Source organism: Xiphophorus hellerii, chromosome 12 (genome assembly GCF_003331165.1).
Source record: "Xiphophorus hellerii strain 12219 chromosome 12, Xiphophorus_hellerii-4.1, whole genome shotgun sequence".
NCBI classification, from domain to species: domain Eukaryota; kingdom Metazoa; phylum Chordata; class Actinopteri; order Cyprinodontiformes; family Poeciliidae; genus Xiphophorus; species Xiphophorus hellerii.
The window spans coordinates 5,507,805-5,535,702 of NC_045683.1; the positions used below are offsets into that span (position 1 = coordinate 5,507,805).

Sequence of the window (27,898 nt, forward strand, 5' to 3'; positions counted from 1 at the left end):
TAAGCATCTTTGTGGCTTGCTTTCCTTTTTGAGTTGGACAATGATTGTATGCTAAACAACTTTCAAGATTGTGTAGGGAATAACTAGGCCATAAACTTTAATTTTGCATAAAAATAGTTCTTCATAGGTTCTACATTTCCTGATCAACAAAATTTGGGGGTTTTAACTTTGAGCCACGTTAACATTTACTTGAAATATATCATTCTGTGCATCAACTAAATCTGATTTTTCAAAATGCGGCTGTAATTCTCTTGAACATTACTTTTAACTTGGCAGAAAGAAAAATTAAGTTGACATTGAAGCGTCGTCTATTCTTGTTCCTCGTGTGATTTTTATTTACAAATGAGTTAAAATTTCAAGAGGGGTGTTATTGTTGGGTCCGTGTGGTTTTACATCGTCGATTTGGACCAGACTGACATTTTGGTAACTGAGCAACCAGGACATGATTGATGGAGAGTCTCCCAGAGCTCCAGCCTCTTTGTCTAGAGAGGGCGTGGTTGGATGTTTGTAGCTGTTATGAGATAAATCTGTTTGATTAAAGAAGCAAATGCTTAAATAAATTAATAAGATCAGATCCCTCCTCCTCTTCCTTCTTCTTGTGCTACATTTAACAGAGAGGAGATGCTGAGCCCCACCCCTTTTTTATTATTATTATTTCAAAAGAAAGTGTACGTTTGGTCCCTTCCAGAAAGGCAACCACTAAATCCCCTTGTCCTACTTCTAAAGTTCATGTATGTTACCGAGAAATTAATTAAGACACGAAACTAAATATTTATCCATCGTTACTTCCGGTGAGGATTACGCACAACCTTCTAGCGAGGATGTTTCCATGGTGACAATCAACAGATATTGGAAATAGTCGGTTCCAACTTCCTTGACTGTATCCGCCCACTGTCACTCCTGATATCCGGGATTCTCCGGGCGCAGCTCAGATCACCTGCAGCCAGGGAGCGCACCAGCGACAGCGCGCTTTTCCTTACTAACAGAAAAAAGAAAAATAGAGGAGAAAAATCTGTTTTGTCTACGAAAAAAAAACAAACTCCATCCTTAGATTTGCAAGTATTTTTATTTTTAGATTTTATTGTCTAATCATGCAGGATAAAGGCGCATTTTTCAGCCCCCTTTGCAGACCGCGGTGTCTGGCGGCAGCGGCTCCGGCTGGAAGAGCGAAACTAACTCATCCTGGAAAAGCTATTCTGGCAGGTGAGTTCATGGCGATCTGCCGCGCAGGGGGAGAAAGTGGTGAATACCGGAGGTTTTACAGCTTACAGAAAAGTTACAGTCGTAGAAAAGGAGAGCACAGTTTTTAGATACTTTGATTTAAGCCCGGCTCTGTTGAACAACTGAGCGTTTCAGTGTGAAAATCCTGGAAGGAATGTGATTTAACTTGGCATAAAAGCAAAGCAGAAAGTTATATTTCCAAGAGAAGTCACTAATATTTATTATGTGCTTTTCTTGAGGACCTTTTGGGGAAATCAAGACTTCATATACAGTTAAAAAAAATTGAACTTTTACATTTTACATGTTACAGCCACAAAATTTAAGGAATCTAAAAGGGATTTTAAACAATAAATCAACGTAAAGTAGCGTATATTTGTGATGGCAGAACTGTATTTAATTGTTTCTGTTATTTTAACTTTAGAGATATTGTGAGGCATGTCTCAGAATACATGCTTCATACATGAAACAGCCGAAAAAGCTCAAGTGGAGTCAGATTAGATGGAGGGTGTCTGAATATAGATTTTAAAGTCTTGCAACAGATTCTCAGACTTGGGTCTGGACTTTGACTGGACCATTCTAACACATGAATACCATTTGATCTAAAGCTCTGGCTGCATGTTTAGCGTTGCAGGTGAACCTCCACCCAGGTGTGAAGCCCAATGCAGCTGTTACCACGTTTACCCAGGATTAGATTATTGCTCCATTTGTTCACTTTGCTCCGTTTCCCTGCCCCCTTTGGTGTAAAGCATTCCCACATCATGATTCGGCAACCACTGGGATGATACATATCATGTGTAGCGTTTTGCGCATGAGCCATAACATTTACATATAATCTGACCACTGAATCTGCCAGTTTAACTCACATGTGCCCAAACTGAAGGCATGTGGGCCAAATCTGGCCCACCAGAAGTTTTTATGTGGCCCTCTCTAGAAATGGCACCTTCAAGATTGTAGTTGTGTTTTCAAATATTATTTGATCAATAAATCAGTTTTGTCTGTACAATTCCAGATTATATACACATAATTTCATATTCTTTAGTTTAACAGTTTGTTCAGGGGTTATTAATACTTTCTGCCACATTTAAAGACATTTCTTGATCTTAATGTGGGCCAAAATGAAAATAAGTTTACACTCCTGGTTCAGGGTTGTCGATTTGGTAATTTCACAACTGTGCCATACTAATGGATGTTTATTTCCTGCTTTGAACATCCATTAGATGTTCTGGATGTTTCCAGTACAACCAGTATAAAAGTAAAGGGGATTGAATTCAAATGCATCCATATTTTCAGATTATTTGTAAATATAAATGGGACAACATCCATCCTTTGCTTTGCAGTGCTTTACATTTTTTGTGACCACTAAAAACCTCAAACAAGATCCTGCAGTCTGAACAGCATTTATTAGTACTTGCTAAATTCAAGACAATCAATTTATGATGCGAATAAATTTTTAGGTTGCCAACTGTTGTTTAGTGTGTTGTAAACTTACATAAGATAGATGATACGTTTCCAGATAGACAAGCTGATTTAAAAACAAGAAAAGAAAGGAGAAATAACAATTGTTTTCCAGCCTAAATTGAAGATGTTGCTCTTTGAAAAGGATTTTTAACTAACAGCTCAGCTACTTTCGTCCCTCCTTCCTGTCCGGGTTCGGTTCGACCTGCAGGGGATTCTGTTCATCTTTCCTCCTGTGCAGGTTTACATAACACCATTAGAGCATCAGAGTGATGCAGTGATGTACAGGACATGATCGAATCAGACGTTGAATTTTTGTTTCTTAACTTTATGAATCAGCAAAGAACCCTTTAACATCAATGCCAGGTGTTATTTCTCAGTTTTAGTAAAAAGTTTCCTGTGTACTGTATTCACGCAGAACGTCTTTTTCCATTCAGCATGTTGGACTTTTTTTCTCCAAAGTTTGGCAAAAATCAAGCAGCTCATTAACATATTTTGTTATTTCATAGATGGCTATAGGCCTATTTTTCTGGGAAATAAAGTTTTCCAGAAATTATTGCAATAAACGGCAATATTATTGTTTTGAGACCATTTTCAAATGCCATGTTGATACTAGCTTTATTGTGAAAATTTTCCTTCTCAAAGGCTGATAAATTTAAATTAGTAAGGAACACTTAACACTTTAATCTGGAATGTTTTAATTATCCAAAATACAACATGGCAACAATAAACAAGAGATAAAACGGAAATAAAAACCACACAACAACCAAGACCACAAATAAAATGGCTTATAAAGTCTCTGTAAACAAAATGACCCTTAAAAAAATATTAATAATCAAAATGGAAATTATCGAGCTCATTTTAATTTATCATTTAAACTAACTGCTTATTGCTACACCATTAGTTGGATATATTGTTTCAGTCAATTTTTGCTTTGTCAGTTTCAGAATACATCTTTAAAACTTAGAAATCAAAGCTAAAATAGTTCTAACTACAATATTTATCAAAAAGTCAAAAGAACTGGTTTTAAAGACAAAGGTTTAATCAAACGGTATAAAAAAAGCTCCAAGTATTTTAGCTAATCAAATAAATGAATTACATCAGCTGTTATCATTCAGCGCTACCCAGGTTGTATGTTTTAAGTCGTATCTGTAATTAATCAGTTCAGAGCCCTGTGCGCTCCTCCCCTACCCCGGCTGCCGACCTCCATGTCTGATGATGATGATGATCAGGCTGCAGCAGCTCCAGCTGATGAAGAACCTCTCTGAGGTGCCTCTTTATCGAGGCTTCATGCTGAGGTTGGCAGCGCTCTGCTGATTTCAGCTCTGTGCTCTGCCAAATGTCGCTTTCTCAATCTTTCATATTCCTGAATTCTTCTGATTGAAAACAAGAACAACTCATCTTGGCTCCAAACAGGACTTATCACACTCATTCTGAATTTACTTTTCCTCTGAGACAATAATGTAAAAAATAATTATCATCAATAGCTTGCATGCACATAAAACTAAGAAAAATATAGAATATTTAAACCTGAAACCTGAAAAGGGCTTGAGCCAGTATAAGGTTCTTGCAACTAGAGAGACTAAAATAACAAAAAAAAAAACAACCAAACAAACAAAAAATTAGTAAAACATCTTGTCTGCTAGTTTTCACACCATTTCTGTGACCAGAAATAATTCCAAACAGCCTCTAAGTTAAGAATCAGCCTTATTTCAGCCAGCTTACCATCAGTGTGCAGAAATTGGTGGTAAGGAGATATTATTTCTTTTAGTTTTCTGTTTTTCAAACTGTTGCAAACTTGCAAAAGAAAATCTGCTGAGCATACAGAAGCATGCAGCAGGGTATTAATTTTCTAACAATGTTTCAGGAGTTTACCAACAGATAACTGATAATCCTGAAACCTGTTGGGTGAGTTTGTCTCCTGCAGGCAGTTGAGCGACAATAAAGCAGGTTTCAGTAGGAAGCAACATGTAGCCATGTCTGTCCAGTCACATGTAATATTGTACAAACTATGCATTCCTCAGAGATCTATACAGCATTCTTATGTAGTTTTGAAAAGTAAAAGTTTGCTTTAGTCAGCGATAAGTTCTGGACAAATACAATAAAAGGAAAATGACTTGTGGAAATATGTTTAGACTTTATTTTAAAGACATTTTTCTTTCTTTTTCAGCTTTTAAAAGTCTAATGGCAAAGCTGTTTAACATATTTATGTTGAATTTAGATGCTTCAAATTTCCACATTGATCGGCATAGATTTTATTGATCAATATTCTGGTTTCTCAGGGAATCAGAAAGGTCAATTTCACTTCCTGTTTGGTCTCTAGGGAGCTTTAAGTTCAGGTGGAACTGGATCTCTGGTCAAAAATGCCAAACAAGTCACTATGCTGCTGTTTTCTGAAATTGTTATAAACAAACTAAACTTACCAAAGTTGTAAACTGCTTCAAAAAAATCAAGATTTAGTCTAAGATAGTCCAGTAGTTGTAGATGTTTTAAGTTTTTAAAAGAGCTTCTTCAAAAACCGTAAAAGGCTCAACAAGTGAAAACTGGAATCCAGTATTAGCATTGCATTGATAACATGCAGATCACTTGAGGCCAACATTAATATTAAGTCCAGGATGGAAACTGGAGGAGCATGTGCTCATGACTCATATACTGTATGGTGTTTAGTTTAGTTCATGAAGTTAAACACCATTTTGAGAGAGATTTATTCTTCACATGCAGTTTCTCTCAAATACTGGGTAAGCAACGCCTCAAAATAATTTGTTGTCATGGAGACTTGATGACTCCCAAACCACTTTACCATCCTGCTCAGAGCACAACGTTACCCAGCCTCGTCCGACAGCTCCAGTTGTTTTACCCTTTTTATTCATTTGTCTGACTGGGCAAGTTTGGACGAGCAATTTCCTGATCAACACACAGCTGCTACTAGAATGGCATGTGTTCTTGTCTTTCTGGTTTTTAATTATGACTAAGAAAAATTGGCCTGCATGTCATTTCATATTCATGCTTAGGACAATAGGATTTAGATACTCTTGGCTTTCAAAGGTGAGCATTTATTACTAAAGTGCTTGTCAGAAATGATGGATGGTTCTGTACATGTTTTGTCTTTTCTCCATATTTTTGTCATTGTCTAATTGTTCTAAAAGATGAATAAATGTTTGGGCTCTAATGTTAAAAAGCTGCTGTTTGCAGCAGAATGGTCCCTCATTGTCAGGTTTAAGGCTGAATAAGGCAAACTTGGCCATGCAGAGGCTTTCCGCCGTCAGTCTGGCGCAGCCTGACTGACTGGTTGTGGCCCGGTGGTGATCCCTGTTCCAGTAAGGTCGAGCCAGGCCTGCCTGTCAAGTTTCACAGCAGCAGCTTGTCTTCATACGGAGCCCGTCTGGTGACATGGGAGAAAAAAAAAAAAGCAAATATTGACCATAACTCAGTAACTTGTGGGAACTAATTAATTATAAGAAGTCATGGTCACGAGTTTTTTGTTTCAGTAGGAACGCTGCAACTGTTTCTTTGGAAAGATACAATTGTTTTGGAGTAAAAATGTGTCACTGGGTTGAGATATCATCCTCAGGAAAACTGACAGTTTATACAACCAGAACAAAGACGTATTTTCCCATCCTAGGGAATCTAGTTTGCACCATGCCTGGTGTGTGTATTTGTTGGCAGCATTTCTCTGCAGACAAAACGAGCCACTTGTACGTTCCCTGCAGCTCTATGAAGACAAAGCAAGTGGAGATAGAAGGTCAGACCTTAATGGATTAAAGAAGCCACTCAGTTAATGGTTGGGAGGAGGGATGCTCCGTTTTCTTAAAGCTCTTTCTGCTTCTATTGGTTTGTCTTAACATCCAGTGATGGTGGCTGAAGCTGAGGGAAGGGAAAAGAGAGTTTTTGTCCATAAGAAGCCTGAGGGATTCTAGTTGTAGCTTTTCACATGAAAGATTGCTGAGAGGAAGACCTTTAATTTTAAAACAAATTTCTGGAATATTTGATGCTTTTGTCACACTTCCCCCCCTCATAGATCTCCCTCTCTTTCTCTCTCTGTCTCTGTAGCCTGAGGCCAGCCGGTCGGGTTTTCAGAGTAGCTGTCTCATCTCAGGCTCAGAGGGCTCGTCAAACTCTGGCTTATTACCCGTTTCCCCACGTCACAGGCGGCGCAAACAGAGTCCACTCCCCCTGCGCTGTCCCTGCTGCTTGTTGAGCACCGGCACCAGGAGGCGAGCTAATAAATCACTGAGCCGTCTCCCATCCAACTCCCTTCTCCTCCTCCAGCCTGTCAGCTAGATGTTGGTCTGATGCACCTGCAGATATACAGTGCTGGTCACATTTAGTAAGAACCCTGGCTAAGATAAAGCCTCGGATGAACTTCTATTTTATTGCAGCTGCTTATGTTTTGTGATTGCAACATGCAGAAAATTCCCCATATAAGCTGAGTAGATTTATTTATTTTGGGAAAATCTCATGTATAGAAATGGTGTTTAAAAAAATGACTGGTAGCAGAATCATTATTGTGCTGAAAACCCGGTGTCGACCCATTATTGGTTTTCCAGCTGAGGCCGTTAGTTTTTTCTTTTTCTTTTCTTTATTCCCAGTATTTTAAATCATCCTCTGAGAGTTTTTCAGTATCAGGCCCACAGCATGACTTTCTTCCACCATACCGAGCAATAATCAACAGTTTTCTGTACTTTCATCTGGCGATGCTCCGATCCACTTCTTTCACTTCCAATACCGATACAGATATCCGTGGTTTAGTGTCGCCCGATACCAATCTGATATAGAAAAAGAATCCTGAATTGACTCAAAACGTTTCTTTTTTTAAAACGTAAACATAAATGTAGTGAATTACAAAATCATTTGATAACAGTACAGCACACTTAGACACTCTAATAGCTTCACAAGTTTGGTCAAACCTGTAAAAACATCTAAACTTTATTAAGTTCAGTCAGTGAAATTAGGAGTAGAACACCCAAAGTAAAATGAATAATAAAGAAACTGAAAGTGTCAGAAACAATAGGTCGGCTACCTCAGTCAAACATGTCAAATATACTGCAATAAACCTCATTTTAAAAGGTTCAGAAAGTGCAATTAGGAATTCTAAATATATTGTAGAATAAATAATAAAGGAGGATGTTGCTCGAAGCACAAAGCATAGAATTAGACTGAACGGATCTGCATTTATCCATCGGGCACATTGTTACTTTTTTCAACATCAGGATTGATACAGCTAAATAATATCAGAATGCTGCATCTCTCCTTTTGTCCTCTATTTCAGATGAAACCCACCAGAAGGTTTAGAAAAACTCTGCCTCAGTCTTGTCTAACCAAAGCAAATGGCTCCCTTTAAAGTTCTTGTAACGTCTAGAAAATGGCGTCTTTACATTTGCGATGGTAGGAAACAACTTTTAAATAGCACCCGATGTTAGTAACACTATCACTGACTTTTATCCATCCATTCATTTTTCATTTTGACATTTCTTCAATAAAATAATAAATTACTTTGAATCTTTTTACATCTTAACTTCTCTACAAGGTGGACCAACATTCACTGTAAATAAAGATAGATTTAAGTTATTAGATAGAGTTTAATTGAAATAGGAGGTTTTAAAAATCAAGAAACATTTTATTTAATATTTTTTGATTTGTCACAGATGATGTGTGATAAAGATTTGACTTGATATTCCAGCAATAACATTATAAATCTGTAAAGTTTTAGAAACTCACTTCACCAGGATTAAATTAATGTTGTGAAACTTGATGACTGATGGCATATATAAAAATATATAAATATTTGTTTTACCCTGAAACCTAAATAATCACAGAAGGGAATTAGATTTCGAGTTATTACCTTTCCCTGTTAAGAAAATAACACTTTAGATTTGAAAAATGGTCTCCATCAACAATCTTTTAAAGGTGACAAATCCTATTTTCTTTGTCGTCTGCAGCTCACAGTCCTGTGGGGGAAACCTGCCTCTGTAGAAAAATGCCACATCGATCATTTTCTTCCTGTTGGAGTGGGCTAGACATAGTTTAGGTAATTTAATCAAATTGATGAGTGTGGTGCTTTAGTGCTCAGACAAACTGGCTCTTTGTAGTAACGGAGATTTGATAGAAGCCTGTAAAAATGTCTTTTTAATTTTATTGGGAGAATGAGACAATTTAATCACAATCAGATGTGAGGTCAGTCTCATGTCTCATGAACACTGAGGTTAAAACAGCGAACTAAAAGCTTTGTTTGTATCCTAATTTCCAGGAAAATTATCCTATCATGATTTATATGCTTCAGTAAATATTGATAACAAAAATTTCAATCAAGATGAATAATATTTGTTATCAGACATCACCTTTGATGCAGAAGTGCCAAAAAAAATAGATGAGAGCAGACCTGCACAATTAACTTCATCCAAAAATCCCCTCTGCAGAAAAAAGGTAAATATTCCTATTATACTTTGTTTTACCACAAATGTTGCTTTCTGGAACAATTAAATGTTTTTTTTTTTTTACCCCTCCAGGGGGTCTTTTTGTGGGCTCTAGTGTCCCTTATGTGATAGTAGGCTGACAGGAAACGGGGGGAAGACATGCGGCAAATGTCGTCGGGTCCGGGAGTCGAACCCGCGACGGCTGCGTCGAGGACTCAAGGCCTCCAAATACGGGTCTCGCTAACCGCTACGCCACCACGGCACGCCCAATTAAATGTATTTTTAAAATGGTTTGAAAGTAATGATAAAAATGTTGGTTTTTAGGGTCTCTCAAGTTGGAGAAGCTACAGCGAGAGTATTTTGGAATAATTTGGCAAACCTTTAATCATCAAAATACAAAATATAGTGATCACCACATTCAGCAACAAAATAAAAAAATTAAAAGTAGTAAAATAATACACAACGGCTCATAGATGAAACTTTGATGCCAGTTTTATTTTAGTTGTTTTTACAAACTCATGACTAGAAAGTCTGTGTGCAACCAGAACAGTCTGTGAGTTACCACTGACTTAACAAGGTGCATAAATACTGTTCATGTAAAACAACAGCGTTTCATCCCTTCCCAGCATAAAGCCTTGCAGCAGTATCTCTAGTTGCACAGGCGGTCTAAACAACCGGAGCTTTAGCTGTCCTCCTCTTGTAAATGAGCCCGTTTCCTCCATACTGCAGGGCTGTAAGCAGTTTAAGCAGTTTCCATGTAAAATTAATCAACATCCTGCCTGTAATTAGGCATCAGCAGCTGAATTAGAGAGTGTTGTTCAGGACAGAGAAAGCCTGAAAGGCCAGGCTTCAGATGAATAATTCTTTTCATCTTTGCAGAAGGCAAACAGGAGACCTGATGTTTTTGAAGTGCATCATTCCTTTGGCTACACACTCAGATCCTATGTGGACATAACAAGTTTCCCTCCGACCTCCTCTTCTGTGTTCCTCCCGCTGGAGATTTTTATGAGATAAAAGATGATCAGGATTAATATTCAATTCTCCTGCAAAACTGACGCCTCGCATATCTGCAAACCTACAAACACACCAGTTTTTAGTCTTTTCTTTACATGTGAGTTTTGCAAAGTAAAACCCTTTTCTGTCATGCTGCACAGAAAAATAAATATTGAAGGATTTGGAGCTGGACTTCTGTTCGATGCTCGGTTGTCATTATATCCTGATGAAAAGGGAAAGTTGATAGTGGGACAGATGTGTCCGAGGCTCATTAGCGATATTCAGGATCAGGGAGGGCAGGATTTCAGGGCCGATCCTCCCTGTCAGCTGGATGCATGTTGGCTCAACTTTGCTTTGCTTCTCTCTGTTCTGCAAAGAACTGGCTTTTAACTTAGCATATATTTGTTCATGTTTCTGTTGATGAGATTATTTTGAATGATGATTTAAAATGAAATAGCAGAAGTTTTGCTAATTTGAACCTCTGTTTTTGTAACATCAAATGATAGGTTCTTCCCTTTAACCAACTCCTTCATGTCTGTTTAGCTAATTATTCCATTTGATTTGATCTGATTTGATTTCTTTATTCTCAAACAGGTTTTTAAAAACAAGAAAACAAGCTGTCAGTAAGGTAGAAAAAACATTCATAACCAAGAACAAAATAATTTATTTACCACTACTTTTTTGTCTGAAAACTAATAGGAAGAAGTGAAAACTTATTTAATCATTCCCCTTATCTCAATTTAATTAAATATACAATTTACTGAGTCAATAATTATTAAAAATTTATTAAAACCATATTATAATATTAATGTTTCAATATTGTCTCAATATTTCTATGAGAGACAACAGGCTTTCTTATGGGAGATAAATACTTTGGATAAATTATGATGGATATCTATAAAAAATATAAAACGTGGCACATATTGCAAGTTATTTAACTTTGGATTATTTTTCAGACTTTAAATTACACAATTAATGTGCAAAATTAATTGTGGTTCTGATTATTTTTTTCTGTCCTCTATTGCTGTTATTTGTTATGGATTATTAAATTTCTAATCATGTGAAACACTTTTAGGCCATGATGGTTGCTTTTTTTCTGTGGTGTATAAATTAGTTTCATATCTTGCCTTATTTATTGGAGTTACTTTATCACAGTTCCTGATACTAGACTATTGGTAAATTATTGAACCGTACTAATCACTTGTCCGGTTGGGTAAATAATGTCGCACATGGATTTTTTTGTACCTGGAAAATATTGGTATAAACAAAACCAAAGCTGCTTTAGTATGATTTTTCCTTTTTTTGCTTTTAACTTGATTTTTTTTAATGACTGCAGATGGAACCTTTCATTCCCCACTGATAAATTCTCACCACTAACAGGTTTTATTGCTTTAAAAAACAACAAAACCAAAAAAAAAACACCATTGTTTATGCAGCCAACTCTGCTGTTGCCAGTTTTATGAACATGTTTTCATATGAACTCTAATCCAGGAGAGAATTAATGGATCTGATTTTAAAATTAGACTCTCTATGCTCATGCATTAAAACGTTTCATACAGTTTTTCACGTATGTTTGGCAGTGTCTGTCTGTAGCCTGAGCCCAGGCCCAGATGTGAAGGGTAGGGTTGTTGATTAAGTTGTTCATTTTATTTGTCTGGTCAGAGAGCGACAGCATTACCTTCATACAGCCCAGCTGCTCCAACAGTGTGTCAGATTGATGTAAAATACACTCAGTCTGTGGATATTTCAGCTTTAAAAGTGTCTGTTAAAGCAGATTTGTTTGAGGTGCTGTAATATTTTTCACCACCTCTGGATTTCTCCACATTGGAGTTGCAATTTCTTTCTTCTGTAATAGCAAGTGTCAAAGGTTTGTGTTGATGTATTGATTTTCAAGGCATTATGTTGGGAAACCTGAGAAACAGGAGAGGTGAGGGAAGATGCTGCTGAAGGAAAGAAAATAGAGAATTTATTAGGAGAGGGAAGAGAGTCTGCAGATGAAGATTTATGGCCATTTTTTCTTGTGTAACCTATGTTTGGCAGATACACTGGACTCATTAGGCTGTCACCTGTAAACGTGTGTAGAAACATACGGGCGTGTGTGTGTGTGTGTGAATCTGTGCTGAATGCAGGCTGCAAAATGAACTGGAAGACAGACAAGCTGCACTACAGATACTGCACATCTGATGAGGATTGATCGTGTGTTTGTGTGTGTTGCCGCCTCGGAGTTGGTCCACTCATTTTTTCTGTCACTTCCACACTTTTCAGCCAAAGAAGATAACAAACAGAAAAATTTTCCTACACATTTGCTGTGTAGGAGGAAATGTTTGGGACGAGGAGACGCCACCAAAAACGATCTGTCAGAGTAGTCAGGGTTTTCTGTGTCAGTAGTAGAGATACATGACTCAGAAGGTCTGAGATCGAGTGCAGCAGGTCATGAACCAACAACATAAACTCGGTTGTTGCCTCCACTTTTAGAGTTAAGTTTGAAAAAATTAAAGGTTAGCAATGTATGCTTAGAGCATAAATGTGAGAAATCTTGCAATTCTTTCATTTTCTGCTGCATTCAAAGCTGAGACAAATTAAAAGTGATTTGTGAGCTTGAGAAAATATTCTGTCATTGTAATCTTGTAGTGATTTTAGATTTTCATTCATAACACACAGTAGTCTGAGCTCTGATTGGTCCTAAATTTATTCTGACTCATTATTCTATCCATCATGCAACCTGACACATTACGGTATCTGTCCAGAATTTAAATAAAGCAATAAAAGACTGTGAGACACAGGATGAGTGCTTAGCTTGGAGTTAAATTTAAACTCGCATTATAAAATATCAATGCAGTCAAACTCCGGACTGATCAGGTTTACACATTAGTTGATTTAAATAATCAAAATATGATCTTTTTATCAGCTTGAAACAGTGTAACAGCAGTTGTAATGCATGATGTTCAAGAAGACAATAAGTGTGTGTTTCTCTCTGAGTGTGCATTTTTGTTCCTGTGTCATTGACTTAATGGAGGGTCTTGGCCTGGGTAATGGAGACCCTCCCCACTGGCTGAGAGGATAATTTAATTAATACCAACCTTCTCTCTCCGTCCCTCCTTCCTATGTGACTCATCTCTGCTGTGGCTGGTTTCCGACTGAACCTTGCTGCTGTTACACACATTTATTTCATTTTCTTATTCCTATTTTTTCCCAGCCAGCCTTATGGTATATGACTTTCATATGACATTCCTTCTTATTCTTTTGGTCCAGTTGAGCCACTGCAGGAGCAGATGATTTATCCTCGGCGACCTCATTACTCTTTCTCCCTCTGCAGTGGCGCTTTTAATGTTTATGGACTAAAAGCTATTTGTGGCGTCACTGTAATGATCCATGACGTAATTCATAGTGGGGGCTGAGTAATGCTTGGTTAAGGTAGCATCCAAAAATGCCAGGAAAAAAAATCCAGACAGAAAAGTATTCATTCACAATTAAGCACCAGTTTGTGTTGGTCAATCCTATGAGATCCTGCTGCAATACTTTCAACTGGTTCTCAGGTAGTAAAATGTGAAAAAGGTAAATGGATGATATTTTCTTTTTAAAGGCACAATCACACATTTTTGCTGGCCAATAAATTGGCCCAGTAATTATTGCAATAAATGAAAATATTGTTTTCTTTCAGATCATTTTCAAGTAATATATTGTCACCGTCACAAAATAATGGCTGAAGTTATTTTTATAAGATGATTTAGGAAAAAAAAAACTTTTAGTAAAAAATGACTAATGGCATAATAGTGCAAGTTTACCCTCTTAAACTTGCACTATTGCTTTAAGATCAATAAACTTCATTTTAACAGGTTATCCTGAAACCGGAAGATATTTGAAATAAACAAAGTAAAACATATCAACAAAGAACAACAAATAAAACTGAATTTATTGTACGATAAATTGTTTAATTGGTTATTAAAAAATAAGCTTAAGAACAATACACTAACATGGCAGTAAGGAAACAGCAACACTTTTATTTTCAGTTTCAGGCTTGTATTTTGTGCTCAGTGCAGTATTTACTCTGACTGTCTTTATTCCCAGGTGGAATCGCCGGTGGCATAGAGATCTGCATCACTTTCCCCACAGAGTACGTGAAAACGCAGCTACAGCTGGACGAGAAGGCCAACCCGCCGAAATACAGAGGAATAGGTATCCACCCCGTCTTATTTCCTTTCTCTGGCGCTTATTATCTAATTACCCGACATCTTCAGGTGCATCACCATTTCTGGAGAGCCGTCACCGGGCTTGCTTGTGTGGCTGAAGAGCCCAGTGCTCACACGCACGCTCGTTATCGGTGCCTCGCGTCGCAAACAAACACAGCCAGGATCTGCTGATGTCTCCTGGGACTCTGAGGATTGGAGATGATGCTAATTAGCACTTCAGACAGCTGTTGCTTTACTTGCTTGTTGGTTTTATGAAGCCACACAGATTTCTGGGCTGGCGTCGAAAGGAAAACTTTTGGTTTCATTGGATGAAAATTATTTGTGCTAACTCTGACTTTCATGTGGTTGTTTTTAATTCACAATTTTAAAGGAAGATAATCAGCAAAACCAATACTGAAAACTGCTGAGCACAATAATTATCCAGCAGAAAGGTTGCTACCTGGCAACAAGCAATAATCTGACCATAAAAACATCTCCTTGGATGCCAGGAGGCAAAATTAAAATACGGATCATAAAAATTTGCTCCCTCAGTTCTGGAAATGAGATTTGCAGCAGAACTGATGTCTAAGGGCAAATTGATCTGTATTTTAATCTTAGAGCTGAGAGACATAGATTTAAGAAGAGAAACAGGTTAACAAAATTTATGAGATTTTGGAGACACAAGAGCATGGGTCTTCAATGTGTCTCTGGTCCAGCACTGAATTTGAAGACTCCTGCTGTAGAGTCAATGAAATTATATCAGAAATATCTTTTTAGACATTCTTTGTCTTCGTTCATTGTCAGTATATCAGCACTGACAAAGTAGGTTTGATTTTATCTTTATGTTTCTTTGCTTCAAACTTGTAGACTCACCAAATTCTCCAAATTTACTCAGCATGGATCCATAAATCAGTCCAAATTAATTGATCCCAAATATCTTATCTCATTCATTCTCAAATGAGTGGTGCCTTCCCATGGATTTTATAAATCTTAATCTGATGTAAGCAGCTTTACTAGCTTCCTGCAGTAGTTTCCTGTGCTACAGCTCAAGCTGGTTCCTATGAATAAGAACGATAAGTAGAAAGCTGCTTTAATTTCTTAATTTACTGAATGTCTGTCTCTTTCCAGGTGATTGTGTGAAGCAGACAGTTCAGAGTCACGGTGTTAAAGGACTTTACAGAGGACTCAGCTCACTGCTGTATGGATCCATACCCAAGTCTGCAGTCAGGTGAGTGAAACAATGAAAAATAACAAATATATTGAAAAGGTTCATGCTTAATCAACTTTAAAAGAGTTTGCCTTACAAATTAGAGAATGCTTGTTGTTTAAAAGTCATTTTTTATACAATTCTTAGGTCAGTAAAATCAGAAATGACTCTATTTGGTGTGTAAATCTGCTTTCTCTGTATAGTTTTTATACATCGAATAAAATATTCTTTTCTTTTCCTAATTGAACACAAAAGAACAAAACCTTGAACCTTCACTTCTAACTTTATGAACTTGTTTCAACATGTAATCTCTATGTATCTTTACGTGTTTATTATTATTTAAATGAAATCCCCTCAGATGTTTTAAAATTTGCATTTATAATACCATAATTATATATAAAACTCTAAGTTTAAATTCACAAAGTGAACATATGCTGATGAAAACAAAACCAGTTAAGCTGTGATGGTTTCCCAGCTGAAACGTCTAACTCACCCAGTCCAATTATTCCAGCCCATTACCCACAAGGCTTGGCACAAATGCCACACTAGCGCTCAGTATACAGTAATTATGTTATTTTTTTCCCACCACTGACATTTATCTACAGACAAATGTGCACGCTGTACCTCTTGTGCAAGCAGGGACGCACACACACATACACACCCAGTCGTGTTTTCATCTCTTGTGGGGACTTCACATTGACTTCCATTAATTTCTATAGCCTAACCCTTACCATAATCCTAACCATCACATACCTAACTCTTACCTTAACCTTTACCCTAAACCTAACCATCACATACCTAACCACTAACCCAAAAACAACAATTCCCCTCATGGGGACCAAGACAATGTCCCCACAAGGAACAATGGTCCCCATAACCCCACATTGTAGACAGAAATAGGTTCCCATAAGGATATAAAAACCTGGTACACACACACGCACACACACACCCACACACCCACACATACGTCACAAACCAAAGCCGGTTGCTTTTGTTGTTGCTTTTGTGTTTCATTTTTTCACTCGGTTCCTCTCATTCTTTCACTGTTAGCGAGTGTGTGTGTGTATGCTGGAGGGTAGAGTGTGTCTGTATGATGGAGAGACAGGCCCAGTCAGGCGAAGCAAAGATGCCATTCAAACTCAGACAGGGTCTCAATGGGGCTACAGAGACTGAGACTCTAGTGTGTTTGTGTGTATTAGCAGGGAGGGGGTGTGCTTTTGGGTGTGTGTATATTCACATGTGTCTGACAGCTTTCAGCATCATTTACAGAGGGAGCTGGGGTTGTGTTTTTGTCAACTTGAAGGAAAATTTTCTCTTAGGAAACAAATCAAGTTGGATGTTCATTGTTTTTCTGTCCATCGTCCATCCAGTTTCTTCTTCTTTGTAGAGCAGCACCTGCTCTAATCCAAGCAGATAAAGGAGAGGGGCCACATAATGTAAAAAACGTTAACTAATTTTAATAAGAAGAAAAAATTAGCAGCAATTGAGCTGTTTTTATTTTTCTACAGTAAACTATTCCATTTATTGCATTTTTATAAAATTAGATATAGGTGAAGACTTGCGCAAGAAAGTAGGAAATGTAGATGTACAGTTCCACATCTAGCATGACAAAAACAAACAAAACTAAGCTCTTATTAGTTTTGATTTATTTACTAATTAAAACTCTTTGTGGATGACAAATATAATCAGATCAAAGAGGAAATAAACAGTAAAACTCCAGGAAAAACTATTTGATATACATTTTTAAAATTGTAATAATGTAATATAAAGGATATAAATATGAAATACTAACAGCAAATATTATTTATGAGCTTTTCAGGTTTTAATTTCATCCATTCAGATTACATTGCTCTATATAGTTATGGATTTAAGTACATTGAAATAAAACTGGTACAGCACAAAATTTGCAGATTTATTCAATCAAACGTGAGTCTAAATGTGTCCTCCAACATTTCTTCAAGGAATATTTTAGTCGACAGACAACCTGACTAATTTCATAGAGTGCATGCAGCAACTTTTAAAAAGTACTGTGCGTCTCTTCCGTTGGCTCATTAATTGATGATTCAGATGATCATTATGTATTTAATTTGTGCTGCTGCAGTTTGCAACGCAGTCCAAAACATGACATTCATCTTCACCGTTCTGGAAGTACGCCCTTACTTCAGACCAATTTAAACCTAAAACCTAAATTAATATAAGTGAAACTTAAAGGTTAAAATGCACTGTAAAATATTTGAAGGTGGCTTAATTTGAAAAAGAAAGTCCTCATGCTGCCTTGAAAATGTAATTTTAGCCAACAAAAAAATTGTTTTGGTTTTAACTCAGAAATAAAAGTCCATGAGGTTGATTTAATCACAAGAGTCAAGTTGTCTGAACATTGTGTTTTAAGTTCATTAATTTTGAACTGTGAGTTTTATCTTAATGCTGCAATTTAAACCAACTAATTATTTAACAATATGCAAGAAAAAACTGCCCTCCCTTCATTAAAGAGTACACATTTCTTTATTATTTTACTCACAATATCAAGTAAAAATAACTACTTATTTTGCTTTAGAATAATTTAAATTCTTGTTTCAAATTGCATGAACAAAATTTTGGATCTGATCATGAATTTTATGAAACATCACAATGAATTCTGCTCAAAAATATTTAATTTGAACAGGACATAAAACAGGACATGTAACGCACTTCCATCTCAGGATACAAAACATGCAGCTAAGCATTGTGGGAAATGCTTAGCTGCATTTCCCAGCTAAAGACTCCTGTCGTTTTCTTCTTTCGGTTTTTTAAGTGCTAACCTAAAAACTCTGGTTTATTCAACTGGAGGACTCTTGCCATAACCATTGGAGGTTTGACAAAATTAATAAAAAACTTAGGTTAAAAATCTAAAACTCACTAAATTTGTTTCACTTGAAGAGTAGAAGACGGTAGACACAACTAAAAGCGGCTCAAATGTTTTACAGTGCAGGCAAAGCATTTGATTAATGGACAACATTGGCAGTTTTCCTTTAACCACAGCTTGATCTGACTTTCTATTTTTATCTTATTCTCTTATCCTCCTCTGTATCACTCCCTTTGCCTCCCCAACTCTCCTCCTCCATCCCATTAGCTGATTAGCTCGGTATCATCATGGAAGATTGCCAGGGAGGTACAAGATGGACGTCCAATCGAGCCACTTGCTTTTTCCTCCTATTAACCCCCCGTTCATATCGATACTCTTCTTTCATTCGTGGCTCATTCCCTCCACTGCAATGTTTTCATCCTTCATCTTCTCTTCTCACACAGGAACTGACCTTGTAGGAAGTCCCTTTAATGAAGATTGGGCAGCTCTGTCTCTGCTGTGGGCTGACTCATCTCTGACTGCGGGTGTCGGCCAAAAGATGTGTCATATTTTAACCATAAAGTGTAGTTCACATGTTAAACGGCTGAGCAGAGTAAATTGGCGGAAGAGCAGGCCTGACACCGACATATTTCTCCCTGGCAGCCTTTAATGAACAGCGTTTGATTCACAGAGGTAGTTAATAAGGACTCTGCCACCCTGTGGAGTCAAAGGAAGCTTTTTGTGGACACGTGCTCAATTTATTAAGAAGCTGTTTATATTTATTCATTAGTGTGCATAAAGAGAGAAGTTCTGACGGTAGAAAACCTGCCTCTCAAAGCCGTCTGAATCCGTGACGAACAGATGTGGAGCCATACTGAGAGGAGGAACCTACTGCAGCAGAAAGGCAGATGGAGAATAAAATTGGGCTTGCATGAGCCCAGCAAAGAGAAATTCATTTTGCTGGAGCAAAGACGATGGCAGGTGAACGGTCCAAGCAGACAGAGGAAAACATTGCATTTATTAAGACCTGGCCTGCCACTCCCCTTTCAGGAAGCCTACCAGGCAGCGTCCTGCTGTCACCACAATTCAATTTCCATCTATAAATAACCTTTCTCGTAACGGACTCGCTGGCACGACGTTCACTGATTGCATAGATGCAGGAACCGCACCTTCCTGTATGGAATGGCCTCAGTGGCAGCTGCTACTGGTCGCTCGTTGTTTGCAGAACTGCTGTGGTTTATTGGGGCATCTTTAATGAAGACACAGCAGCCAGCACAATAAAGCAAAACCCTTCAACACGTTTTCAGCATATTGTCATCTATAGAAATATGAGTTGGAATCAAGTGTTGGGCCAGTTTAGCTCCTGGTGTGCAGTGATGCCCAAAGAATCCCACCGGTCATCATGGGAGACAAACAGTTGTAACCATGACGACATCTGCAGGAATACTGGAAGAAAGCCAGTATTGAAAGTGGTCATAAAAGTACAATAGGAAAAGTTTCAATTAAATTGATGGGCCAGAGGCATGCCAAAGAGCAGATGAAGTTTTGAGGCCACTGAATGTTTTACACATAAATATGGAGAATCTCTTGGTGAAGCAGTTTACGTCTAGCTAGATGAAAAATGTGTTGGTATTTTCTATTTTCTTTTGTTTTATTCAACTACTGAAAAGTCAGATTGGCCACCAGCTTTTAATGTGAAAACCTTCAGGTCTCCTGTAAGCTACAGTGCATGGAGTAGGACTAAATTCAACACATAGTCTGACAAAAATAATAAGATTGACTTCTTTTTGTTTATATTTTTGTAATATTTATATGCATCGGTAACATTATTATTATAAAACTAGACAGCCAAATCAGATTTCTGATGTATTACTAACCTTAGACCTAGATTTATGCTGAGCACTGTGTCCAAAAAGCATGATACGTCCTTCAGCACATATCGTGGTAAGAGTAACAGAGATTAACCTGAAATTATGTAAGCAGATGATATTGTGCCACATAAATCCTTCCTCTCTATTTTATGATACCCAGACCATCTTCGTCTTGATAATTTCTTTATTTGCTCATCCTGATTTACGTGCAACAGTGAAGAGTTAAAATGTTTCATCTCAACTCTTTCTCTCTGACTCAAACAGCTTGTTACAGCACGGAAACTTTATTTTACACGAAAAATAAAAAATAACAACAACAAAAACTAACTAAATAGTCACTGTGTCTTCTCTGTAAGTCCTTCAGAGAAGGACGTGAGGTTCTGAGATCAAGGCTTTGTGATGGCCACTCCAAAAGACAGACTTTTTTGACGTAAAACAGGAAAAATTATACCAGATACTGACAGAAAATGTTTGTGTCTCTTTTAATATATTTGAGAAAAAACTGGAATTATGTTTGCATTTGACTTGATACATGCAGTTACAGTCTTCAATCAGCCTACATCAGTCGAAGTGGAAATCTGTCTTTCAGTGGCTGAACTGATTGAAAAAAGCAAATTTTGGGAGCAAAGATTGTAATGCACTGCTCTTTGTAAAGACAGCAAATAAGGTGACAGTCTTAAAAAGTATTTTCTGTGAGCAAAGTTTGACAGTGACTGAGCAGAAAAAAAATCATCATCAATAAGTGGCTGAAACAAACTTTTCTTTTATTTATTTGGATCCCTGTTATTTGCAGTTCCATTCATCTATGCTTCACATATTCTACATAAACAAATATATGTTTCATAACATTCATAGATCGCATTACAAATTCAAAATAAAAATAAGTGTAAATATAAACAAATACAAAATAAAGGCCATAGATAAAAATAAATAAACTATACTATTATGAAGAACATTCTAAGGACATTCACTATACGGAAAAACATACACAATCAATATAACACAATATAAGATAAAAGAATCATTCAGTGTAGTTGTTTTTCTTGTAAATATGTTAACATAACTCATCTTAAAATAATCTGCATGAATCTACCATCATCATTTACAGCCTCTTTCTGGAATCGAAGGAAAAGCAGGACTTCATTTTGCAGGTGAATTTCTAATTTAACATTTTATGCTCACTGCAGTTTCTCTGTCAGGTTCGGCATGTTTGAGTTCCTCAGTAACCGGGCGAAGGATGAGAACGGCCGACTGGACAGCACCCGTGGCCTCCTCTGTGGGCTCGGCGCGGGCGTCATGGAGGCCGTGCTGGTGGTCTGTCCCATGGAAACCGTTAAGGTATTAATTAGAAACTGGTTTATGGTTTATTGACTGAGCTGATTTGTTTGCTGAAGACATCTAATAATTGGTTACATGAAAAGTCTGTGTACTGTGTGAATTTTTACTCGGTAAATCTGTTGGGAGGCAACAAAAGAATATCAAAAGTATTTTATTCTCCTGAACTCAAATTTTACTGAAAAGTTTTATAGTGTCCTTGTCTGTGAAATAGACAAAACATTCATTCAGCTTTCACATCCTCAAGCGTGTGTTTTTTCTGTAAAGTAATATTTTCTGTCCTGTGGGTCCCCTTTGTTATCTCCCAAGGTTAAATTTATTCATGACCAGACGTCGGCCAAACCCCAGTACAAGGGCTTCTTCCACGGAGTGAGAGAGATTGTCAGGTCACAAGGTAAAAAAAAGTGTTGAATGTTTGTGACTCACCTGACCTCTGCTGGACACTGAGAGTATAGCAGTTGAATAATCACTGTTGACATTAACTGTGTTGTTGACTTTGATTAACTGAGGACAGCTGAGCGATGTTGACCTCTGTTGACCTCTATCTTTCTTTCTGAACAGGACTAAGAGGGACATATCAGGGTTTGACCGCGACGGTCCTCAAACAAGGCTCCAACCAGGCTATTCGCTTCTTTGTAATGACGTCTTTAAAGAACTGGTACAAAGGTCAGTGTGCACAAACAATGTTTGTGTGTTTAACTTCATTTGTAAAGGTAACATCTGCAGGAGGAATTCGACTCCTTGCAAAAATACTAACGCACTTAAATTTCTTCATTGTGTTTCATTGGGATTTTATGTGAGGCCAACACAAAAAGTGCTTTATTTTGAAGTGGAGGAACAATTCTAAATAGTTTTCAAAGGTTTAAAATACAGTCCATGTCCACATATTTGTACTCAGCCACCTTCACTCTAATCTGTGGAGATAAAACTTTAGTAAGCAAACAGCATCATGAAGACCAAGGAACACAGCAGGTAGGCCAACTATAAGGTTGTGGAAAAATCTACAGCAGGTTTAGGTTATAAAATAATATCCACAGGTGAACCAAGGAAATCTCTAAAACCTGCAGGATGCTGGCCTTTGAGGACCGACTGAACTCCACCAGTTTAGATCAATTCATATTTAGCTGCTAGAAGTTCAAACCTGAATCCAGCTGACGAATTTGAGACTTGGTTGTCTTCATTAAAACTGACAGTTTGAACCTCTAGAATTTGTTTCTAGATGTGCAAAACCGGAGCTGTAATTATAGCAAAAGCATTTTTGCTATAATTACAGTGAATATGGCAAAGTATTTATTTAGTAGCAGAACACAAATGCACACTACATTTTTAAGATTTTCGATTTGAAAGGATTTGTAATCTTTGTATCATTTTTCTTTCACATCACATAAAATTATACATAAATACATTAACATTTGTGGTTTTAATGTGACAAAAAATTGGAATTTCATGCGGTATGGATATATTAAATTCATCAAATGTGTTTGTGTTAATTTAAAGCTTAAGTACTACATAAACACCACAGCTCAGAATCTTCTATCTGTGTAATGTCTGGATAATAGACAAGTGTCCACTGAATGATGCCTCACTTTTTCTGCCACTAGGTGATGACCAAAACAAAACTATTAATCCCATCATTACCGGGGCGTTCGGGGCAATAGCAGGGGCAGCCAGTGTATTTGGAAACACGCCCTTAGACGTCATCAAGACAAGGATGCAGGTACACAGTGGCTGCAACACACTGGGGAGAGGATCTCTGCTTTTTGCTTCTGCTTCAATTTAGATTTGGAAAACTGTTACAAATCATGCTTATTTGATGTAATCCTGCTGTCGCCTTTGAAGGGTCTGGAAGCTCATAAATATAAAAGCACACTGGACTGCGCTTTGAAGATCCTCAAATATGAAGGCCTGGCAGCGTGAGTAATCAGTCATCTGTTGGCTTTATAACGTTTGTTATGCTTACTTTTTGCTTTTGGCACTCAAACTCACTAAACCATGGCGAACCATTACATGTGGATTTATCATAAGTTTGCAGTATATCAAAGCCCAAATGTATCTGACCATCCAGTGGAGTTTATTTCAAGAGGTTGTACATGTCACAATGAAATTGTTCAAAACAAAATAATTTCAAAACAAAGCAACATCACTCTAATAATTCTGTCGTTTAGAGCTTATTTTGTCTCTACCACTGTTTATTGTTTAATAGCTCTTAACCCAATACTGACCTATCATAATGTGACTCCTCTGCTAGGTTTCAAGCTACAACTTAACTTAACATCTCCTTTAAAGCATCTCTGGTTTAGTTGCGTGAGGAAAATAACAATCTACCAGATTATTTGTCTTCTTGCAGCATATTTTCACACTGATTTTATTTTATTTTTGAAGAAAATCTACATTTATTCAGTAGTAAAAAAAAGTGTTGAAAATGTGGTATTAGCCATCAGTGCAGCTCCTGTTACAGGCAAGTTAAAGTTTAATACAATAGGAACTGCAGCCTGTAATAATGGAAGGAAGACCCAGTGCTTTCATTTCACCACAGTCACTGTAGAATATTGCTAAATATGGAAAAGGATGTCTAAGGCTTATTATAGTAGAAATGTGTTCGCACCTTAATGATAAAGAGCAGCAAAAATAAAAAGATCCCAAGTCAGTGAAAATAATTCACTTTCTTCTGCTCACTTGTCTTAAACATTATCAAATCTAGTTCACAATTTTAATCACTAGTTAACACTTCGTTAGCCAGTAATAGGTCATTGTCAAATGTAATTATTCTGAAATCCAGCCTGGAAACGGCTCCTCTTTTAACCCAATTGGACAAATATTCTAAGCTGCCATTTTATATTCGTTCTACCATCACAAAGACGCCATTAACACAAAGGGCTCCTTTGTGCAAAGGGCCCCTGTTCATGTGCCCAGGTTGCCCTTCTGGTGACCCTGGCTGGGTTCTGGTTAGCAGTTTTGGTGTTTTAGCTCATTTGGTTTCTAGGTTTTGCTGCTACAACAGCATAAAAACCACTACTGGCTTTATTTTACAATTAAATGCACAGCAAAAACACAAAATATTACCAAGTAAGTTTTGTCTAGTTTCTAGTATGAATATCTTAGTTCACTTTAAATGAGGCAAAACAAACTTAGAAGTGACTGTTCAGTAAAATCTAGGAGCTTGTTTTATATCAATAGTTCTCCAATATTAATAAAAAGTACTAGTTCCACTGGCAGATTATTTCACTTATTTCCATCTGTAGAGACTCACACAGAGAAAAAGCAGCAGTTAGAAAGTTTTATTGACCCAAAGTTCTTTGGCGCTCGGACACCGGCAGAAGACATGTGTGCTGAGAATCACCGTGAGCTTGGATGATCGGTTCGGGGCGAAGCTCAGGGTAGCCTTCCCCCGGGCCCGGACACTGGTGGTGGAGTGGACTCTGGAGAGGAAGGAGCCTGGAGGGAGTCTGGAAGATGTCCAGGAGGATGAGGGTGGAGACGGGGAGGTGGTGGGTCAAAGCGCGGCTGAAGCAGGTGGATCCGTGGTTGTTTGGCCTTTTGAAGGAGCTCTAGCGTGGTGATTGGCTGGAGCGGAGCAACAATCTGGTGCTGGTTGGCTGAGGCGAAGGCGTGGTAATTGATGATGCTGGTAGGCTGAAGAGAGTCTCACAGCTTGAATTTACGCCTATAGGCTACATAACATAGAAAAATATTCTTGTCATAATTGGAAAAAATCTGTTGGTGGAACAATGAATTTTAAAATAAATATTAAGGAATTATTGACTTAAAGCAAGGTCCTAAATTGAGCTGAAAAGTTACCTTTAAGCTAATTTTGTCTTATTTCAAGTGTACTTTAACTTCTGATGTAAAGTGAAATGTGTGTTTTCAAAATATACTAGATTCGCATCAACAAAACCATAGAGATTAAGATAAATGTAAGTGGATAAAAAATGTAATTTTACTTTTTTCTGCCTTTTTCTGCCCATAGCTTTTACAAAGGGACCATTCCCCGGCTTGGCCGTGTGTGTCTGGATGTAGCCATTGTGTTCATCATCTATGAGGAGGTTGTGAAGGTCCTGAATACTGTCTGGAAGACAGACTGAGCTGCTGGTTGTGCAGGAATGCTGGCACAGATCTAGGTTTGCCAGATCTCATCTGTATCATAAAACCAGCTATGAACAGACTGGGGTGAATGGCTGCACGTAGATCTGCGTCATATGCTGACCTCTATGTCAAAATGCAGATAAACAGAGGCTCCGGAGTAAAGAAAAGCCAGAATGGATGCTTACATCTGAACAGCTGGAGGTGAAGCAGAGCCTTTATACTTCACACCGAGACTTCTTCCTCACAAAGTAAAGAAAAAGAGTCTTTTATAGTTTAGAAAGATTACAAAATTAGTTAAATCACTGTGAAAAAGCTGTGTTTTTGGCATTAAGATTTATTTTTAAAAGCATTTTTAACGCATTTGCTTCATTTTTGTCATAATCCAATCATAATCTGTCTGTCCAAATTTATTTTAATGATGTTTACAACAATAATTTAGGTGTTATTGATGTGCTTTTGTCTCTTCTGCGGTTGGTTGAAGTTTACATGCATACACACACACACACGCCCACCCTCCCACACGCACCCCACGCACACAGATAGACCTTTAATTAATGTAATTTTACACTTAGAGTATGCCAGTTATTTTTATATAGTATAGCATAAAATATGTTTTTAAAAGTATCTTTGTGTAATTTACTATATATCAAATCTGTGCCAAAAATCAAATGGTTTATTCAGAGTAAAAAAATATATGACTCAAATAATTTCAGATAAAATATTAAAGTTGATCTTTTTATTTGAATATTAAAAGTGAATGTATTTATAAAGAGCTGAATGTTAAATTTAATCAAGACCATTTGCTGTTAAAGAGTGCCAAATGTGTTAAGTATGTCATGCATTTCTATTATCAAATGCTGTAAAGATGTTTATGAGATTATTTCACCTGTTGGGTTTCACTGTGAATTACCTGAACTACCCCAATCCAGTCATTTTTTAAAATAATTGTAATACTGGAGCCTGCAGTAGTTACAGCGCCGTAAACCATCCGAATTATGGCAACACAGGAAAAGATATGAAGAAAATCATCAAATTATTTATCTTTTGTCTCAGAATGCATAATCTCATATTACATTTTTTAAAAATAATGCAACCCTTATGCTCTTGCAAAGTGTTTATTTGATTTATGTTTTACTTTTAAAATTTGATTAATAAAACTTTCTAGTCTGGAATTATTATTTATATTTCCCTGGGGAGTAAATGTAATGTGACATAGAGACCCATTTTTCTTAGTTACTCTTGAAAATTGGAAAAACAATAGAACATTAGATTAGGCAGTAAGATTAAGAATCAAGCCATAATTATTACTTTTTAAATAATTTATTACTAGATTTTAAAAAATAAAAAAAACTGTGACAGAGAGTGCTGGGTGAAAACTTTTCCGTTTCTTTTAGGCTTTTTGTCAACATTTTTACTGAGGGTGCCAATAATAGTTGATGTTGAGTTATTTTGTTACTGTTTCAGACGGATATTAACTCTATTTCTTTTAAATTAAACATTTATTTAACCAGATTAAAACCCATTTAGATCAAGACCTCTTTCAAGTCATAAAAGACAAGACAAGTAAACAGAAATAACAAAAATAGACATTAGAAACATATAAAATGCAAACAATTTGACAATTAAATATAAAATAAGCTCCTCACATCAGTGTCACAAGATAAATCCAAAGGAACTCTTAGAGTTTACGGAAAACTAACCATCTTCCTTAGAAATTTCCACTTATAGTCTCACCTTTTTACATTTCTTAGACTTTTGTAAAACTAAGCAGAAGAATCATAAGAAGAGATCGTTTTGTTTGCTTTGAGGAAAAGTTTGATTTATTTAAATCCTGAGCAGTTCACGTTTAAAGCAGACGTCCATTCAGGTTCTCACTCATGTGCCTTTATGCTGATGTGTTCGATGGTGAAAGCTTTGTCTGAGGTGTCTGTGGTTCGTTTTACTTGTGATGTGCAAACAGTCCTAACTGGTGTAACTGTAATGATTGTAGTAAAATTAAAGCCTAGTTTCATTATTTATGAAAGTAAATCTTTATTTTCCTGCTTTTCCTGACAAAGCAGTTGTATTCTGTGTAGCCAAATGTTGTCTAAAACAAAACGTGATTCTGAGACTATATCGGTGTGTACCAGAAGTTGTATGTGTAGGTGTGTTTAGGCTGTGAGGGTGACTAAAATGATGTTTGTGCAATAAATGCTGCCCCCTTTTTTTTTGTCAGTACTTAATGTCTGTACTTAAATCCTGCATTGTATGAGGATTTCTGCTTTTAATCTTCCTTCAGCAGCTTGTGTGTTGTCTTGTGCGTTTGGTTTCTGCAGATTTTGATAAAAGAT

The 27,898-nt window shown here is 37.0% G+C and overlaps 1 protein-coding gene across 2 annotated transcripts; it reads left to right on the forward strand.

Moving 5' to 3' along the window:
• The first annotated feature begins 903 nt into the window (after positions 1-903).
• Positions 904-27,785, forward strand: LOC116729099 (tricarboxylate transport protein B, mitochondrial). 2 transcript variants are annotated; one of them, XM_032577440.1, is made up of 9 exons: positions 904-1,203; positions 14,151-14,258; positions 15,380-15,479; positions 21,350-21,488; positions 21,795-21,879; positions 22,047-22,151; positions 23,087-23,202; positions 23,325-23,398; positions 25,453-27,785. In XM_032577440.1, the coding sequence occupies exons 1-9, from the start codon at positions 1,092-1,094 to the stop codon at positions 25,565-25,567; spliced, it is 954 nt and encodes a 317-aa protein (XP_032433331.1). In that variant the 5' UTR covers positions 904-1,091; the 3' UTR covers positions 25,568-27,785. The 2 variants fall into 2 exon arrangements, with proteins under 2 accessions (XP_032433331.1, XP_032433332.1); XM_032577441.1 differs by lacking the exons at positions 904-1,203; positions 14,151-14,258; positions 15,380-15,479 and adding exons at positions 9,573-9,579; positions 18,133-18,137.
• The last annotated feature ends 113 nt before the right edge of the window (positions 27,786-27,898 follow it).